We start from the raw sequence: 18,093 nt of genomic DNA on the forward strand, positions 1-18,093 counted from the left end.
TTCATCAGGTTAACCCGTTTGCAGCGAAGAGACTGAGAGGGCGGGAGCGGGGCCACTGACTGGGTGGAGGCAGCTGCTTCACTCAACAAGAGGCTGGGGAAACCAAGGCAACCACCCCCCTCCCCACCCCTCCCCAGGCTTGGAGCCTCCACCCTCCTGACTGCATTGATCAGATCTGAATCACCGTACATCCCCTGGGAAAAAAAAACATCTCCAGAGGAACGACACAGGTATCATCTCACTGCCACGGGCGACCCTTGTGTAAAAGGCACTGCCCCAGCTTTGTGCACAGCTAGGGGTCACGGTGAGTGAGTGTGTGTGTGGGTGGGTGGGGAAGGCTGCTCTCCAGGATGTACACATTCCAGATTAGAGTAACGCTGGAACACACTCCCTCCCTCTGGCCGGGGCTGAACACCCCGTCAGGGTGTTGGCGGGAAACACTGGGTGCCCGGGAGCTGGGTCCAATCAGCGGCCTCTGTGCCCGCTCCCCTGGACACAATCCGGCCCACCCCGCAACCCCATTGGCCAAGGGCAGGGGTGGGAGCTGCCAATCAGCGTATCCTGGGCTGGACAGCAGCCTCCGCCCCGGCTGCTCGCTTCCAACCCGGATCGGACGCTGTTCCTCTCTCTCTGTGTCTCTCTCTCTCCCTCTGTCTCCCTCTCTGTCTGTGTGTGTATGTGCTCTCCAACATTTCTCAGCATCTCTCTCAAGTAAGTCCTCTTTTGTACACCTTCCATTTCCCTTTTCACCCTTAGCAGCAACTATTATGTAAGCTGTCAGGTCAATCCTGACTTTCACCTAAGTTTCTCCCCCCCTCAGCTTTATTTGAGTGGGTCTTGGGTGGGTTTTAAATCATTGCTGTTCACTCTGATATTGATGCTTTTTTGTGTGTGTGCGTGGGAGGAGGGGTTGGTGTTTAGTCTGGATATCATAACCCAAACAATTTCTAGCTGTAATTATTGTATGTGTTTATAGATATTGATATTTATAATGTGTGACTCCGTGATTGTATTTTACTGCCATTATATTTAAGTGATAGTTCATTAGCAAATGATGCATTCTGTCTCCTCGCCTCCCCTCCCCTGGTTGTTCCCCGCACGGTTTATAGCTCTCACCGGCTCCCGGTGTTTTAACGGGGATGGGGAGGCTGTTACAATAACTGGGGCAGAGAGCTGCTGGTTCCAGCCCCCTGTTTCCGTGGCTCCTATCCAGAGTTCAGCCCCACTCACACTGATTGCTTGCTCCTCATGCCCTGACTGTTGGCAATCTCTGCTCCCGCTCGCCTAGACCGGCACCATGCACCCCGCCTCATTTTATTCTCTCACTTTTTTGTTCAAAATCAGGCGCAAGGCAAAGAGAAATTGAATTCAGACCGTCCTCCCTTTGTTCATATATACTTTCCCTGGAGTGCTGCACCCTGAGTAGTTTGCACTGTTCGTTCCACTTTACTGAAATCAGCCCCCTTCACTTGTTCACCCACTCCAGGAACCTGGGATGGGAAAGGGTGATAGAAAATATATTCATCCCGTTATCAATTTGTGGTCACGCTCGCGTTCATTCCTCAGGGGCTGATTATCTTAATACTTTGCAAGATGAAAATTAAAAAGAATGTTCTTTCATGAGTGTTCCTGCGTCTTATTTACCCTTTTAACTTAATTTCCCTCACGCCATAATCTCGATGCAGCTGTGATTTGTGTCTGGAGATCTCTGGGTAGCCAGAATAAATCACGCTTGGTCTTTTTGGTGTCGGGACCAAACCCATTCTGAACTGCGCATTAACATTCTGACAGGTGCTATTACAGCTACAGTATGCGCTGAGTTATTGCCATTGCATCAACGTGTTCGCCACTTATACACCGTCGCCTCCTATCTTGCGTTAACAAAAAAAACGTGAATGTGATCCTCATCATTCCACATGCTACTGTACTCTTAGTGTCACACAGAATGTAGGGGAGTTTGGGGAAAGGGCAGTCTTCCATGGGAAAGATTCTTGCTGTTCATTCGGATGTCTCGATGAAATGCCCGATACACAGTTTAACTGTGTTTACACAGTTGTGTTCTGTGCAGCTAGGATTATGTCACCGAATCTTTAATCACAGTAAACAGATGACCTGTGTTGCTCAGTGGAAGCTCTTTTCACAGCCCCACTTTGTTTTCAGTCAAATGCCCCTTTTGTACACTCTAAATATTCAGCATAAAACTAAAAGTGTCTTATAAGTACAACACAGTAGATAGAGGTGTTGTTATTTTGAAGATTTTAATTTAATTTAGAAATACAAAATTGAAAGATTAGAACCTTGCATCATAAATGCTTAGGGATGGCAGTGTTAATATATGGAAATGTTTATCTTTATTCTGTAATTAATGTGATTGTTACAGCTACCATGTGAAATGTTTGCCCTTCACATATTTCGAGTGTTATCTCCTTTTATTAAATTGTGTTCATAACACAGTTCCAGTAAACACCACCTGTATCAATAGCAATATTATTCCTGTACAATTGAGATGAAAACATTTCACTGTTTATTATAGGGCTGCACAATCAAATTTGTTCCTATTTAATCTAGGCTATTAATATTCACCAGTATAATCTTGAGAATAATTAACTGTAAAGGTGCTAAAGCTCAGCATATGGTTGATGTATTTCATGTAAAACATTGGTATCAAAATAAGATCAATTGTTGAATTTGTGAAGACTTTGATATGGTAAAATGATTTCTGCCAAACATTGAGGGTTAATTGTAACATTTAGGAACCACCTTGTTACTATGATGTGACTTTTGTTTGCCACAGCCTTTTGTGGTTGAGTCTCCAGGCAGATCCACATTTAGGGTTCACTTCAGAAGGGAATACACAGACTAACAGCTAAATAACAGGTGGGTTTTATGAGTTGACAGTGAAGAGGTTAGTCTACATCTCCTTCAATAAACTGTCTCTGGAAGACCACCTGCCAGAAGTTTCACTTCCCCTTTCTTATCCAAAAAAACCCTAATTGGTAGTTGCAGTTGAATATCACCAAGTGTCTTCTCATTCCCTCAGTTTTTAATAATGCAGAAACTTTCAGGACACTGCGAAAGCATTCAGTGATCTGACTGCCTAATCACATTGTCAGTCTTTAAAACAATTTAATAGGAGTAAATGTGAACATTTCACCTGTAAAGCCTGGGGAAATTCTTAACAGGTGGGCTACAGAACTCTGGCCAATATCCAAGCCTAACCTGCTATTATTGTCTATCATTTAATGTCAATAGGAAGGTGTGCAAGATTGTTGATGGATTACAGCCCATGTTATAGTGCACACCAACAACAAGCAGCATCTAGCTAGGCTCATACAGATCTGGGTGAAATTGCAGGGTAAAGATGTTTGATAAGGCAAGTTGATTTAACGTGATGTAGAAAGACAAATAAACTCCAAACAGCTCAAGTTTGCCCACCTGATTGATTAGGTATTTCCTTCTGCATTATTGCCCTGATTGGTTAAATTTGATCCGTTAGGCAACTGAGATATATATTAGAGGTTAGGGATGACCAGTAGAAGAAATGAATCAGGGTCGAATACTTAGAGCTTGGGACTGGGGGCTCCCTTAAGTATAACTAATCTTTTTGCAGCCAATCCTTTTTACTCCCATTACAGAATTCACTGTTGTCCAGCATCATTAACACTTCAAGATGTTTAGAGTTATTTAAAACACAAATGTGACTTTTGGTGAATCTAATTTCAGGATAGATATCGCAATTAGCTGGCCATTGATTCTTTCTGTTACTGGAAATCCAGATTTTTAATGATTCGGCTCTCAAGCTCAAACTTTCCGCTCTGAAACTACAAATGGATTTCTTTTGCACTTCAGGCCAAGTTACTGAAGGGGAGCACGGACAGACCAAGGAAATGTTTGGCCTCAGTCTTTCTTCATCTCCTGATATTCCTGGTTTCAGAATCTCTTCTAACCTCAACTGAAGCTCTCAAATCTCTTTGATTGCTAACTCAGGCTAGCAGAAGCTTTTTTTCTTTCTTTTCCCCTTTTATTTCAGTAACAAGAACTCTTAATGTTATCTATAAAGCCCAGGTTTGCCTAAAACTTGACTGGTGACCCATATCTGGAAGGCTATACAAGCATCTCTTGCAGACCTGCGGAGCTGAAAAGAAATGTTGACTGATAGCTGATCTGTGTCTCATGCCAGTCCCCTAACGTTTCTCCACATCTGTGCATCAAAGCCTTTCCTGTCTTTATTTTATCAATATTGCTGTGGTCACTGCTGCTTTAAAGATCCCTGCCAAGCTCCAAGTAAGCCATTATAGATGAAAGAAGAATACATTAGTGATCCTTGCATATCCCCTGCAGTCCAAATGAGAAAAATAGCCTGCGGTTTTTTGCCATATTTATAGTATAAACAGACACCTCTGTTCAATGCCTTATGATTGAAGATCTTATTGCTGGGATTTATTTAGTGTTGATAGCTCTGACTAAGCCAGAATTTCCAAGCAAATGTTGTTCCTTCTTCACAATTTGCAGTGTATGTAGTTATTGTGAATATTGATGACCCAAGTGGTATCCCTCAGTGCTTTGTGTTTTTTCCTCCTTTTTGTGAGTTAGATGTATTAGTAAACTTTGTTCCAGGCCATTTGTATGCTCAGGATGGAATTCTAGTAACACTGGACACTGTGTGGAATTGGAATTCAAAGGCAAAGAGTGAAAATAGGTAATATCAAAAGACATGTTGGGTAAAATGGTATCAGCCTGCAATTCAAATAGCAAGTAGCAATAAATTACAAAATTGAAGTACAATTCTGAAATATACTTTAGTATTTTTTTTTAAATGAGGAAAAATATGTCTCACCTTTTTGATAGTTTGCATCCCCCAAAGTCAGAAAGACCTTCAAGTGCCACTTCAGCAGATGAGTCGAGCAATCAGCGCTGACATTCCAATGTAGCACTGAAACAGTGCTGCACTGTCAGAGGTACGAGCTTTCAGATGAGGTGTTAAACCGAGTACCTCTCAGATGGGGGTAAAGATGCTGTGGTACTATTTTGAGCAAGGGAGCCATCCCCAGTATCCTGTCTAACAAAAGCAAATCATTTGGCCATTATCACCTTTGCTGTGCTGGGACTTTGTGCAATTTGGCGACAGCTCACACCAGTGAATGTCATTCAACAAAGTACATCATCAGCTGCAAAGTGCTTTAGGATGTCCTTAACTTGGGAAAGATAGTTTTTCAAAACAACGAATATTGAAAATTATGAACAGAAAGTAAAAGAAAACTTGTGAGAGAGATAGAGTCTCACCTCTGCCTTCCCTTCCAGGGCAACAGTACAGAGAGAAGTAAGGAGGAACAAGTTAATAATGAAGAGGGAAAAATAAATAATTGTAAGAAGAACACAAATAGAAGAAAGAATACCACAATTCGGAAAACATACAAGGCAAAGCAGTGCTTTTTATGAAGCTGTAGAAAGAAAATAACAGAAGAAAGCAAAAGCATAAGATAAAGATGAGACTATGGGGCAGGTTAATTTAAAGTTGAAGACTATTTTGACTAGAAAGTTTAATAAAGAGACATTAAAAGGCAAATATTTCCCTTCAGTTCCTCAGCATATTGTCAATATTGTGTGGTAGGAAATTGTGCACCCCAAGTCTCTCCAGATACTGTCCACCTTCTACAGAGGAGATGGATAGAAAGTCATATCTCAACTGGCTTTAATTGCAGGCAGGCCGGTTCGAGAGTATGGCAATTATGTGATGGAACATGACGGGTAGTATGAAAACAGAGATTCTACATCAGAGTAGCCTGGAAGCAAAAGCAAAGCTGCCCAACCAGGACGGCCATGGTCATCGTGGCCATGAGGACCAGTTAGGATCTCGGATCTGTCGAAAGTTGCATGACCTGTTATTTTTAATGAAACTGCCTTGGAGCACATACAAAGTGCGAGGGTAACTTGACTCGCCATTTCTCTCAGAAGTTAATTAAATTGATGTTATTTTTTGTTAATCATATGTGTATTTTCTTCCAAGTTAAAGAAAGGCTTTCACCTCTCAATGCATTCCTGAGTAATGGGATGAAAGGTCCTTTCTACTGCTGAGAGAATCTATTGTGAAATGATTTTGGTATACCTTCAAACTAAAGCTATTGCTTGTGCATCTGTAGCCTACAGCTCAAAGCTGTTATCAGCACAGCTCAGAACCAGTCCACATACAGCTCTAACTTGGCAGTCTTATTCAGAGAAACCTTAGGAGACCTGTTGTAAAAAGTAGTAAAAGTTCACGCAGGCTCAGCGGGGCTTCTCTTTCGAAATTAGGATTATGGCACTTTCTTGGAGTATGCTTGACTCTGGAGCTGGCAGATTCCATGATGAATGCCCGCTGTTGCCAAAGGGAGCGAAAACTGGGCAAGTGTGTCATTCCAATGCATTGACATCTCTTACCTTTACTGAGCACAAGAAGGAGCTACAGATTCTCTCTGCGCTCCCGAGGATTGCTTTTGGACAAAGATGTTCATGGAAATCAGACTGGGGACTGACAGCCTTGCTGGTATTGAGCTGCAGCCATTGATGTGTGAGCAAATGTGCTGCTGCCTCTTCACCGCGGAGCCCCAGTCTGATCTTGTGTTCCTTCACAGCGGCCTCCAGCAAACTAACTGTTGTAACAAATAAAAAGAAATGCTTGAAGGAGATAAAGCAAGGTCAGGAGCCACCAAACGAGGGCACCAGATACTGTACATCCTCTGAAACCAAGTTAATACTAAGCTGGAACTCTTGCTATTTCATGATATTCCACTGCTGTTGGAAAATGTATCTTTCTGTTTCTGGCACCTTAAAGAAAAATTAATAGAATTGTAACAAGATCAAAGCAGTTCTGCTGTGAAATGATTGATGGTATTTTATTCAACAACCTTTGCTCACTTGCCAATTTTGATTCTGGTATCGTGCCCCACTTGCAGATAATTTATCTTATTTACTCGATTCCTTTGTGCGCATTTGTCTGCTGATGTTGTGGCCTCTCTCTTTTTAGAGCTGCTTTATAATATTTGATTTGCAGCATGGCTGAAACAGGTTTCAGTATGGTAATGAGAAACATGGTTTTACACCTGCACATTACAAGGATTATTTCCTTTGCTAATTTACAAATCATATGCGAGTCAGCAGCCACTCAACTGGCTTCGTTCACTTTCATGCCAGAGGAACTCATTTCATTGCCTAGCAGCACTCTTGGAGACTCAAAAAATGTTAATGTGAAAACTGAACCTAACTAAAGAGATATATATTGAATCTGCTCATCCTCTGGGATCTTGGATATTTATAATTGTCTCTTTTCATGATTTGCTCATGTTCTGGTACAAGTTTTGATTATTTGATTTTTGCGAGGTTTCTTTAACCCGAGATTGCTAAATTGCTGTGGTTTGAATATGAAGAGGAATGTGTGAGAGATGCATACTGATTTGCTCCTGTAGCATATTTAGGTGTACCGACCCGGTAACTATATGAACTGTGCGTTGCTGTGGACACGGCAACTGTATCATTTAGACAGATGCAAAAAACCATTTGCATGAATAATTTACACATGAAATTTGAAATCTAATCTAAACCATTTAATGCAAATTTTAAAACTTCATAGAATATTCCACTTGCTCTTACTGAAGTAATTGGTTACAATATGAAGTTCTGTGTGATTCAAAAAAAAGATATGAGAGAACCAGGTTGGATCACCTGAAAACCATCCTATGCTTCTGACTACAGGAAGTAGGTCAAACTGCTGAAGATCTAACTCCTATTTTCTATAGCTTTTCAGGATTTCTTGTGAAAATAAATTGCTTCTGAAAATGATTTTTTTTAAAAACAGCAGTTCAAGATTTTTATTACTTTTTTTTGTATTGATTGAAGCTTTAAAATGTTTAGAATGTAGGAAGCATAAGAGTTGGGAGGTCATGTTGTGGCTGTACAGGACATTGGTTAGGCCACTTTTGGAATATCCCACACAGTTCTGGTCTCTTTGCTCTCCGAAGGATGTTGTGAAACTTGAAAGGGTTCAGAAAAGATTTACAAGGATGTTGCCAGGGTTGGAGGATTTGAGCTATAGGGAGAGGCTGAATAGGCTGGGGCTGTTTTCCCTGAAGCGACGGAGGCTGAGGGCTGACCTTATAGAGGTTTATAAAATCATGAGAGGCATGGATAGGGAAAATAAACAAAGTCTTTTCCCTGGGGTGGGGGAGTCCAGAATGAGAGAACACAGGTTTAGGTTGAGAGGGGAAAGATATAAAAGGGACCTAAGGGGCAACATTTTCACGTAGAGGGTGGTGCGTGTACGGAATAAGCTGCCAGAGGAAGTAGTGGAGGTTGGTACAATTACAGCATTTAAAAAGCATCTGGATGGGTACATGAATGGGAAAAGTTTCGAGGGATATGGGCAAATGGGACTAGTTTAGGTTAGGATATCTGATTGGCATGGACGAGTTGGACCGAAGGTTCTGTTTCCATGCCGTACATCTCTATGACTCAGTGACAGAATAAGGCTGTTTAGCCCCTGAAGCAGGATCTGCTGCTCAGTCATTTTTGACTTGTTTCTGACCTAACTCCATGTTTGATGGGTTCACAAGTCCTCTGTAGTACCTTAGATCAAAATAACTTCCACAACATGAAATAAGTCCACGGAGACCGGTATTCCATCACCAAGTCACCCTTTATTTACACGGGCACAGTACTGTACTTGACACAGGTCTGGCTTCCTCAGAGCCAGCCCTCAGAATGAACAGAACCTCTGAGCTTCCAGTTTATATCTGTCAGCCAGGGCTCCCTGATCAGACCAAATTAACAGCCCCAATCAGAAACTCATATCCTGTGAGTTCCACCTGGCTGACCACGTTGCAATCAGTAAAGTGATTGGCATTTTATAGCCTTTTAAGAAACAGTTTCCAAGAGGATGCCAGGAAATGTCTGAGACATTTCACCAGCTTACAGTATCCGAAACACATGATCATGGGGCTCCTTGCAGAAGCTTCATTACGAGAAATGGCCTTTTTGTGGTAAAAGGAGAGGACATTTATAAAGTGCCTGATTCACAATGTCCCTAAGCTATTTATAATTAGTAAGCTAATGTATGAAGTCTTGTCTCTGTTGTATCGTCATTAATATATGCATGGGAGAGTTGTATTGGCAGGAATGTCAGTGTTGGACATTAAAATGGTTGAGAGTTTTATTTTTTGCTTGTTCTCTCGTCTATGGGTCCATCAAGCTTGTGAGTAAACATAAGCCGATGGCTCAGATTCTGAAGTTGTTGTTGCCGTCATGATTTTGTGAAGTTGGCACAAATTTCTGATGTCACACATGCAGAGTTAAGTGCACATCTCCAGAAGTCCCTGTTTCTGAAACCCTGCTCTTCCAATGTGGTGCTGATGACAAAAGTTCTCACAGTGGAAGTGGATTAGAAGTCACTGATTTGATGTGAACTTTTGCTTTTGATTTTGTTAATCCCACAGTAAAATAATTGAAAAGGTTAAACTTTGAATGAGGTACAGTTGTGTTTTTAATGGCATGCTAAGTCAAAGTTATTGCTGAACAACCCCAGTGGTCTTCAAAAAAAAGATAATTTGCCTTTGGGAAAGGTGAGATTTCTCTTTTCCATGATGATAAAGTTCAAATTTTTTTAAAAAGTGTTTTTCCTTTATTGTGATATTTAAGATTCTACCTTAATCCATGTGTCTATCTGTATTTTTATTGCAGTTTCTGTTAATTTACAAATAGATGATAATACTTGCTTGTTACTTCCTGCCTGTGAGAATTCTTCAGTGTCATTGGCGGTTTTAACTTGTGTTGATATTTCTATCACTGCATGCCCGAGATCATCTGTAGATTGTGCCAGAATTATATTAACAGTGCAAAATGTGAAATCCACACAAGAAAGGTGGCTAGATCTTTGTGGACAACTTTCTTCAAGGTCAGCAGCGATGAGGATCATCACAAAATTTAGATTGTTGCTTTCATTAAGGAAATGAATGCCCTCTGTTTGGGAAAGAGCTTATGTGACTTGCATCTTCCAAAGTATAGTAATGAGTGCCCACTTTCCCGAAATAGCAAGGTATCTGCATAACTCTACAGAAAAAGAAAATTGGGAGAAATCATAAGACATTTGAATTTGAAAAGAAAACCGAATCTTTTATTTGTGAAATGAAAAGCTGGATTTGTCGTATTTTTACTGCCTTTCTGGGTAATACCTTGGTAATTGCTTCAGTGTTTAACAAGACATTCAGCACTTGGCAAATTATAGGTTATTACTGTAAGTAGTGAATGTTAAATGCAACTAGCAACAAAGAAGTTTGACATCAATAAGACAGCAGATATGGGGTAGATTATAGACATGTAACTAACCACAGCCCTGACTATGGCAGACTACACAATGTATGGGTTTGATTTTTTTTAAAAATTGCGTTAAGGTTGAAAATGATACATGAATTACAGTAAAATTGTACAAAAGTAATATGATGTTCTGCAGGACTACAATGCAGCCTTTTAACTAGTATCAGAATCCTGTTCCACTTCTTGTATAGACATCATTGGAATTATCAAACAGAAAGATGAAAATTTGTCTTTGTTTTAATGTACTGCAACCAGTATTGTAGAATAATTGGGGTTTAAGGCTGATGTCATCCTCAGTAAAAGATAAATTTGGAGTTCGTGCATTTGTGTTTCTCATGTGATATTTTGGTTATTTTCATTGGTAGTTCAGTCAGATTTTGAAAGAACCATGAAGCCAGTTTAATTAGAACCTGTGATGTTTTGTTATTCAAAGTTGTTACAATGGACTGTACAGGTTCAAGACTTCGGTTTGCTGAATTAGCAGCTCTCAGCCATGCAGCAGTTGGGTACAACAGTTTGCCTTTATGTCTCTGACATAGAGAAGGTGAAAAGAAATGGAGCAGATTTCTAGCTCCTGTTGGCCTTTGTGTGATATAAATACTACACAAGAACAGGATTGGACTGGTCTGATATACCCTCCACAGACAAATAGGTTCTGAGGTTCAGGCTCATGTCTGAATAATTGCCACTGAGTAAAGTATGGGAGAGTGGCCAACGCTGGTGGAAATGTAACCCAGAAATTCAAATTCCCAGGAGGAGAAACTAGGGCAGAGGAGAATTTTAATGAAGTATTACAACAGGGACTTCTCATAACACGGAGGAGATCTCAATATTTACCTTACGTGGTGTCAATATTCATCAATATTTATGGAACTTTGCAGATAATATACACTCAGTTGCCAATTACAAACACATCAGAAACAGTGTTTGTGTTTTGTCAATTGACCTCGACGATGCTGGATAAAAGAATCTTTTGTTTTGCTGGGACTGGTTAAACAAAATGTTCTAAATCCTGTAAACCGCCTGAAGCAATAGTTCCGTAAAGTTTTGGGAAACTGTCGTGTTCATGAGTCACAGAAGTGATGGCGTGGGAATGGATCCCTGTTTGTTTGTTGTGGTAAGTCCTGCTAAATCTCTGGTTAATATTTAAATAGTATCCAGAGTTTAGTAGCCTGCATGTGATCTGGCGAATCTGCTCTCATTTTCTGAGAGAAATTAGGAACAAGAAGCAATAAGATAGACCAAAGCTGATATGTGCCTAAGGAGCTATGGCAACGAAAGTTAAAGGTATGGTCAGTGTGCTGCAACAGTTTCTTCTCTCCATGCCTACAGCTTTAGTTTTTATTTCTGGTAGGTATTACAGAGATCTTGGGGATCATTTAGCTCAGTCGTCTGGACAGCTAATGAGTGATGCCAACAGTGCAGCTTTAATTCCTGCCCCAGCTGAGGTTACTATGAAGGTCCTGCCTTCTCATCCTTGCCCCTTACCTGGAGTGTGGTGACCTTCTGGTTAAACTGACCACCAGTTGCCTCTCTAATGAGAGAGCTGTCCTCTGGGCTCTAGAGACAAAAGAAAATCCTGGAGATGCTGGAATCCAAGGTAGGCTGGAAGAACACAGCAAGCCAGGCAGCATCAGGAGGTGGAGAAGACAACATTTTGGGTGTAACCCTTCTTCAGGACTGGGGGTGGGTGTAGGGGGGAGCTGCATATAAAGGGAGTGGCAGGGGCAGGGTGGTGAAGTGGGGAGAGGTGAAGACAGGCAGAGGGTATGACCTGGTTGGTCAGTGGGAGGATTGGATCTGGTTGGTGGCAGTGGAAGCTGGGGCAGGGGCCGGGAAGGGATTCGGGGGATGGGAAGGGAGTCGGGGATGGGAACCTTCTCCATTGCCACAACAAACCAAACTGCAAATTGCAGGAATAACACCTCGTCTTCCAACTTGGCAGCCTATAGCCCGGAAGACTCAACATTTCAATTTCAAATAACCTCCCTTCCCATCTCCCAACTACCTTCTCAGCCCACACCCCACCACCCTCTTCCCCCAACTCCTCCCAGCCACGAACCGGATTCATTCCTCCCATTAACCAACCAGTCGTACCCTCGACCTGTCTTCACCTATCCCCACTTCACCATCCTCCCCCTGCCACTCCCTTTATCTGCAGCTCCCCACACACCCACCCCCAATCCCAGAAGAAGGGATGCACCCGAAATGTTGACTTCTCCCCCTCCTGATGCTGCCTGGCTTGCTGTGTTCTTCCAGCCTCCTGCTCATCTACCTCTGAGATCTATGGCAACTTCACCTTGACCCACATCCTGTCACCATAGTTTTCAGATGCAATACACATGTTTTATTCCATGTAGAAAACGGCTTTGGCTCCACAAGACTGAAAATATAAAGAGAGCAAGCATCTGAAGACAGCAAACTGAGGTGTTGATTCTTTAATTCAGTCACACGTGCTTCTAAACTGGTTCCCATGAAATGACTGTGCTAGAAATTTCATCTGTCTGAAACCTCCCTGAAGAACTAGCTGGAGTATGCGTTACACATTAACGTCAAGGATAGATTGTAAGGTATTAGTTCAGTGTGATTGCTTTATATGCCCCACAACCACAATTATACAGCTGAATGAACTTAAGAAAGGATGAAAAAGGATTATGATAGAGTATGTAAACTGATCAGCTTTCAGCATTTCTGAAGGATGCCATAGAATCATGAAATTTTACAGAATTATTCAAAAATATTAAGTAGCAATAAAGATAGGTTGAATACTGTCTTCTGGTGTAATATTCATTGATATGGCATATCTTGGGTTCTTTATTGCTTTTGAAAGACAAATTGTTGCCTTTAGCCTGGCTTTAACATTGAATAGCTGCAGAGAATTTCACATGATCCTCTGACTGTCGACAGCTGACTCCACCCATATTTTGCAAAGTCTGTGTCATTGACTTTCATTGTACCTGTGGTGTTGATATCCTCTAAGGCACTATGTTGACTGGCTCACTCCAACTTGAGTATTTCCTGGGCTCAGCTGAGATCCGAGTAGAGAGTGTGGTCCTAGAAAAGCACAGCAGGTCAGACAGCATCTGAGGAGCAGGAGAATCGACGTTTTGGGCATAAGCCCTTCATCAGGAATTGGCAGTTGGAAATGAAGAGATCGAGGGCGGGTAATAGGCCAGCATGGGGTGTCCAGGTGGATGGAGTGTATTGGAGGTGGGCGAAGGGGTCCTCGGAAGGTGAGCGGGAGTGAGAAGTCACCTGCTGTGTTTTTCCAGTACCACGTCCTCAACTCTGATCTCCAGCAGCTGCAGACCTCACTTTCTCTCAGCTGAGATCTCTCATGGTGCTGAAGATGTTGGGTGAAAGAGAAAACAAAAAACACACAAGGAATATCAAAATTAATGAGTTGTTTGCAAGTTTATTTACAAAGCATCAACAGGGGATACAACTGCTGTCACATTCCTAGAGACAGTAATAAAACTCCATGTTCAAATAGCTATGTTTTGTTTGGTTGAAAATGTATCCTTTCTAACAGGAAATCTAAGAGAATGAGGATGTTTACTAAAACATCAGAGGCAGTCTGGAAATCAACACTTCCTTGTATTCGTCAGCTTTTCAAAGAAAATTTTCCTCACGGAAGCAATATGAACCACACAAAGCTGCTGTTGTGCATCTGTAGTCTTTTTTTGAAAAGCAGTTAATAAATGTAATTGGTAGGGTATTAACGTTATAGAGTGGAGATTTTGGAAGGCACTTAAGGCATACCTCTTCCTCAACTGCAGAAATGGATGCAAAGAATTCGTTCCACCATGGATACATTTCCCTCCCACCCCTATCCGCTTTCCGCAAAGACCGTTCCCTCTGTGACTACCAGGTCAGGTCCACACCCTCCAACAACCCACCCTCCCCTCCTGGCACCTTCCCCTGCCAATGCAGGAATTGCAAAACCTGCGCCCACACCTCCCCCCTCACCTCCATCCAAGGCCCCAAAGGAGCCTCCCACATCCATCAAAGATTCACCTGCACATCCACAAATGTTGTTTATTGTGTCCATTGCTCCCGATGCAGTCTCCTCTACATTTGGGAAACTGGATGCCTTCTCGCAGAGCACTTCAGGAAACAACTCTGGGACACCCGCACCAATCTGCCCCACTGCCCCATGGCCAAACATTTCAACTCTCCCTCCTGCTCAACCAAGGACATGCAGATACTGGGCCTCCTCCACTGCTGCTCCCTCACCACATGATGCCTGGAGGAAGAACGCCTCATCTTCTGCCTCAGAACCCTTTAACCCCAGGGCTTCACCAGTTTCCTCATTTCCCCTCCCCCCACCTTACCCCAGTTCCAAAGTTGCAGCTCAGCACCATCCTCATGACCTGTCCCACCTATCAATCTTCCTTCCCACCTATCCGTTCCACACTCCTCTCTGACCTATCACCTTTACCCTTTCCTCCATCCACCTATTGCGCTCTCAACTACATTCTCCCCAGCCCCACTCCCCTCCCATTTCTCTCTCCACCCCCAAGGCTTCCAGCCTCATTCCTGATGAAGGGCTCCTGCCCGAAACGTCGATTTTTCTGCTCCCTGGTTGCTGCCTGACCTGCTGTGTGTTTCCAGCACCTCTTTAATCTAGACTCTAACCTCCAGCATCTGCAGTCCTCACTTTTGCCTAGTTGATTTTAACCTTCCTGCGAATCCTCTTGCAAGGATGCCTACCTTGAAGAAGTTCTCCTCCTGTCTCCACAAGAATCTCGGTGAGTCTCTCTCCCACTGCAACCCCCAGGTTATCTCCTCTGCCCTGAAGCTCTTCAACCATGTCCTGAAATAGACTCGCTACCACAGCCACATCTGCTTCCTCAGTGCCTGCCTACGGAATCAACTGTTCCCATGTGGACTCCGGACTACATTCAGACCAACACAATTTGGATCTGAACAGGACAGCCGGTACAGACTACCACCAGCAACAGTTCTCCTTCAGGATCTTTCGCCCCACACTCGCAGCCATGCGCTGCCATCTAACCTCTCTCCAGTCAGCTATGCCTCAACTGAGGACCCCACTCTGTCAGAACTGCACAGGACCCCCTCTGTACTATATCCTGAGAAGAATTCATACTCTCAACAAACAGTATTTCTACACCATTTCAAACATCAAGAACTGTAAGTACAACAAACTTTTGTATACCCACCTCAATAAGCAGCGCTCCTCAAACATTCCAGAAGCTTCACCCAGCCTCCGGAACTGCTTAGACGCCATTAGCCACGAGGCTAGGATAGCCACCATCACCATGGCGATCGATGACATCACTTCCACCCCTACCGACCGGCAGCTTGCAGCCACAGCCGCTCATGCCATCTTCGTGACTGCCAGCCAGACAACAGCCGCCAAAACCACTGGACTACCAACCGCTGCCACAATCACCACAAGATCCACCACCGACGGGACCAACACAAGGCCCAAACGAGAATACACTTCCGCCCCCGTCACGGCTGCTTCCGCAGCCACTTCCGCCCCTAACGACTTCACCCACACCATGCGTTTTGTCACTTCTGCCCCCAACGTCATCACTGACATCATGCGTCCTGTAACTTCAGTCCCTCTCTACTGACGTCATCACCACCACTTCCACCCCCACCAACGCCACTTACCTACACACTGCCAGCGCACCCCCTCCACTGTCACAATCCCTTCCCCTCCAGAACCCTGAGGGGAACACCACCCCTGCTCATGACTCCACCCCCATTCCCCCTACCACCACGCCCACTCCAGTTACAGGCTCCGCCCCACTCCCAACTCCACACCTATACCAGGTCCTAGCTCCCAGTCCTGCTGTGCTTTCACCATCCTCCCAGACCTCCCCCTCACTGAGGACGAATGATCAGTCCTCAACAAAGTCCTTACCTTCAGCCCCCTCCAACAACGCACCAATGAATTCGATACGTGTCGTGATGTTGAACATATTTTCTGCTGCCTCCGCCTCCGAGTTTACTTTTTCAATGAGGACTCCCGCTCAACTTCCGAGGACCCCTTCGCCCACCTCCAACACACTCCATCCACCTGGACACCCCGTGCGGCCTATTACCCGCCCTCGATCTCTTCATTTCCAACTGCCACCGAGACATTAATGCCATCAACCTGTCTACACCCCTCCCCCACTCCAACTTCTCACCCTCACAATGTGCAGCCCTCCACTCCCTCTGCTCCAATCCCAATCTCACCATCAAACCAGCAGATAAAGGGAGTGCAGTGGTAGTTTGGCACACTGACCTCTACACTACTGAAGCTCTGCATCACACCGAAGACACCTCCTCCTACTGCCCCCTCAACCATGACCTCATCCCCCATCACCAAACCATCATCTCCCAGACCATACAGAACCTCATCACCTCAGGAGACCTCCCACCCACAGCTTCCAACCTCGTAATCTGGGAACCCCGCACCGCCCGATTCTACCTCCTTCCCAAGATCCACAAGCCTGACCACCCTGGCAGACCCATTGTCTCAGCCTGCTCCTGCCCCACCGAACTCATCTCCACCTACCTCAATACTGTCCTATCCCCCCTAGTTCAGGAACTCCCCACATACATTTGAGACACCACCCACGCCCTCCACATCCTCCTAGACTTCCATTTCCTCAGCCCCCAACTCCTCATCTTCACCATGGACAGCCAATCTCTGTACACCTCCATCTGCCATGACCAGGGCCTCCAAGCCCTCTGTTTCTTCCTATCCCGACGTCCCCAACAGTACCCTTCCACTGACACTCACATTTGTTTGGCTGAACTGTCCTCAACCTTAACAATTTCTCCTTCAATTCCTCCCATTTCCTCCAGACCAAAGGGGTAGCCATGGGCATCTGCATGGGCCCCAGCTATGCCTGTCTCTTTGTCAGCTACATAGAACAGTCCATCTTCCGTAGTTACACTGGCACCACTCCCCACCTCTTCCTCCGCTACATTGATGACTGTACCAGCGCCACCTCATGCTCCCACGAGGAGGTTGAGCAGTTCATCAATTTCACCAACACATTCCACCCCAACCTTATATTCACCTGGACCATCTCTGACACCTCCCTCCCCTTCCTAGACCTCTCCATCTCCATCAATGACGACCGACTCAACACTGACAATTTTTACAAACCCACCGACTCCCACAGCTACCTGGATTACAACTCCTCCCACCCTACCTCCTGCAAAAATGCCATTCCGTCTTCCCAATTCCTCCCCCTCTGCCGTATTTGCTCCCAGGAGGACCAGTTCCACCACAGAACACACCAGATGGCCTCCTTTAACGACCATAATTTCCCCTCCCACCTGGTTGAAGATGCCCTCCAATGCATCTCATCCACATCCCGCACCTCCACCCTCAAACCCCAACCCTCCAACCGTAACAAGGACAGTTGCTCCCGATGCAGTCTCCTTTACATTGGGAAAACTGGACACCACCTTCTCACAGAATGCTTCAGGGAACATCTCCAGGAATCCTGCACCAATCAACCCCGCCACCCCGTGCCCGAACATTTCAACTCCCCTTCCCACTCTGCCGAGGACATACAAGTCCTGGACCTCCTCCACCGCCACTCCCTCACCACCTGTCGCCTGGAGGAAGAACACCTCATCTTCTGCCTCAGAACCCTTTAACCCCAGGGCATCAATGTGGACTTCACCAGTTTCCTCATTTCCCCTCCCCCCACCTTACCCCAGTTCCAAACTGGGTGTTCCCTCCAGGTGCTCCGGTTTCCTCCCACAGTCCAAAAA

General features: G+C 44.3%; 1 protein-coding gene across 6 annotated transcripts in view; it reads left to right on the forward strand.

Annotated features, from left to right (window-relative positions):
* The first annotated feature begins 212 nt into the window (after positions 1–212).
* sema6d (semaphorin 6D) overlaps positions 213–18,093 on the forward strand; it is a 295,419-nt gene continuing 277,538 nt past the window's right edge. For 3 of the 6 annotated variants that reach the window (XM_072565100.1, XM_072565105.1, XM_072565110.1), the window contains exon 1: positions 597–711. In XM_072565100.1, coding sequence (XP_072421201.1) covers positions 677–711 — 35 coding nt within the window. In that variant the 5' untranslated portion in view covers positions 597–676. Of the gene's footprint in view, positions 305–596; positions 712–18,093 lie in introns of those variants that run through there. The other 3 variants (XM_072565101.1, XM_072565103.1, XM_072565102.1) reach the window with 2 other exon arrangements.

This window comes from Chiloscyllium punctatum, chromosome 48 (assembly GCF_047496795.1).
Source record: "Chiloscyllium punctatum isolate Juve2018m chromosome 48, sChiPun1.3, whole genome shotgun sequence".
NCBI lineage: Eukaryota > Metazoa > Chordata > Chondrichthyes > Orectolobiformes > Hemiscylliidae > Chiloscyllium > Chiloscyllium punctatum.